The sequence below is a fragment of the Propithecus coquereli genome, unplaced genomic scaffold, assembly GCF_000956105.1.
Source record: "Propithecus coquereli isolate 6110/MARCELLA unplaced genomic scaffold, Pcoq_1.0 Scaffold443, whole genome shotgun sequence".
Lineage (NCBI taxonomy): Eukaryota > Metazoa > Chordata > Mammalia > Primates > Indriidae > Propithecus > Propithecus coquereli.
In genome coordinates, this window is record NW_012150208.1 from 839,804 (window position 1) to 841,665 (window position 1,862).

Consider the following 1,862-nt stretch of genomic DNA (forward strand, 5'->3'; position numbering starts at 1 on the left):
TTGTTGAACGTTCTCTCAGTGTCTCCAGATATCTATTATTCCCTTACATATATACATTATAATATACTGTAATGAGTGGTTATACTAAGGAAAGTGGGTTGTTGGAGCACAAAGTCATGAAATGGTACACAGAGGAGTTAACATTTGAACTGAATCTGAAGGCTACAGAGGAGTTTGGCATATAGGAAAAAGAGACATTCAAGTTTAGAAATCATAGAAATGAGGTAATTTATGAGTCCATCATAGGCTTTAGATACCAGACTACATTTCCTACTCCATACTCTGTCTCTTCTATCCTGATTCCTTCCTTCCATTCTCCATTCTCCTGATCACTCTTATGCTCTCACCCTCCTTAAATGAACTTGCTTTATTCTTTTGTTCACTCTAGTTCGGCTGTAATCCATTACTAGTTTATACAATGTTTTATTTTTTACTCTTGTTAGTATCTTTTAGCCGTATATATCATTAATCTTTATTCCTTTTACACAGTTAGTCTCAGCTAATCACATGAATCATTGACAATTGCTTTTTTTTTTTTCCTACTCCCAGGATGTAAGAGCAGTCCTAAAACCACAAAATCAACTCAAACTCAAGACTCATTTCAAGGGTTGATAAGGAAAAGACTAAAAAGGGATGAACCCTGGGACTTCATATTAGAAAAACCCTGCATAGATGAAGATAGATTAAAGAAATGGGACAAAGCTGAAAGTTTACAAATAATTTCAATCACTCATACAAAAATCCTCACCATAGGTGGAAGCCATAAAAATAATGAATTTGGCCAAAACTTCAACCTGAAATCAGTCTTCATTAAGCAACAGAGGTTTGCTATAGAAAAAACACCGTCAAAATATGAAATACAAAGAAATAGCTTCAAGCAGAATTCAAATTTACGTAACCAACCAAAGATCAAGGCAGCAGAGAAACACTATAAATGTAATACATGTGAAAAAGCCTTCATTCACAATTCATCTCTTCGTAAACATCAGAAAAACCACACTGGAGAGAAATTATTTAAATGTAAAGAATGTTTAAAAGCCTTCAGCCAAAGTTCTGCTCTTATTCAACATCAAAGAACTCATACAGGAGAGAAACCCTATATATGTAAAGAATGTGGGAAAGCCTTCAGCCATAGTGCATCCCTTTGTAAGCACCTAAGGACCCATACTGTGGAGAAATCCTATAGATGTAAAGAATGTGGTAAATCCTTCAGCAAAAGGTCTGGCCTGTTTATACATCAGAAAATCCATGCTCAAGACAATCCCCACAAATATAATCCAGGTAGGAAACCTTCCAGTTGTAGTACTTCCCTTTCTGGAGGTCAAAGAATTCATTCCAGAAAGAAGTCCTACTTGTGTAACGAATGTGGCAACGCCTTTAAGTCTAGCTCATCCCTTCGTTATCATCAGCGAATTCACACTGGAGAGAAACCTTTTAAATGTAGTGAATGTGGGAGAGCCTTCAGTCAGAGTGCATCTCTTATTCAACATGAAAGAATTCACACTGGAGAAAAGCCCTACAGATGTAATCAGTGCGGAAAAGGCTTCACCTCTATTTCACGACTTAATAGACACCTAATAATTCATACTGGAGAGAAATTGTATAATTGTAATGAATGTGGTAAAGCCTTAAGTTCCCACTCAACACTTATTATACATGAGAGAATTCACACTGGAGAGAAACCGTGTAAATGCAAAGTGTGTGGGAAAGCCTTCAGACAGAGTTCAGCTCTCATTCAACATCAGAGAATGCATACTGGAGAAAGACCCTATAAATGTAGTGAGTGTGGGAAGACATTCAGGTGTAATTCATCCCTTAGTAATCATCAGAGAATTCATACTGGAGAGAAACCATATCGATGT

General features: G+C 36.6%; 1 protein-coding gene across 1 annotated transcript in view; it reads left to right on the top strand.

Moving 5' to 3' along the window:
- Positions 1–1,862, top strand: part of LOC105818584 (zinc finger protein 354B-like) — a 112,354-nt gene that overhangs the window by 60,794 nt on the left and 49,698 nt on the right. Inside the window, exon 5 of the mRNA XM_012654650.1 lies at positions 550–1,860. Within this exon, the coding sequence (XP_012510104.1) occupies positions 550–1,860 (1,311 nt within the window). The remainder of the gene's footprint in view (positions 1–549; positions 1,861–1,862) is intronic.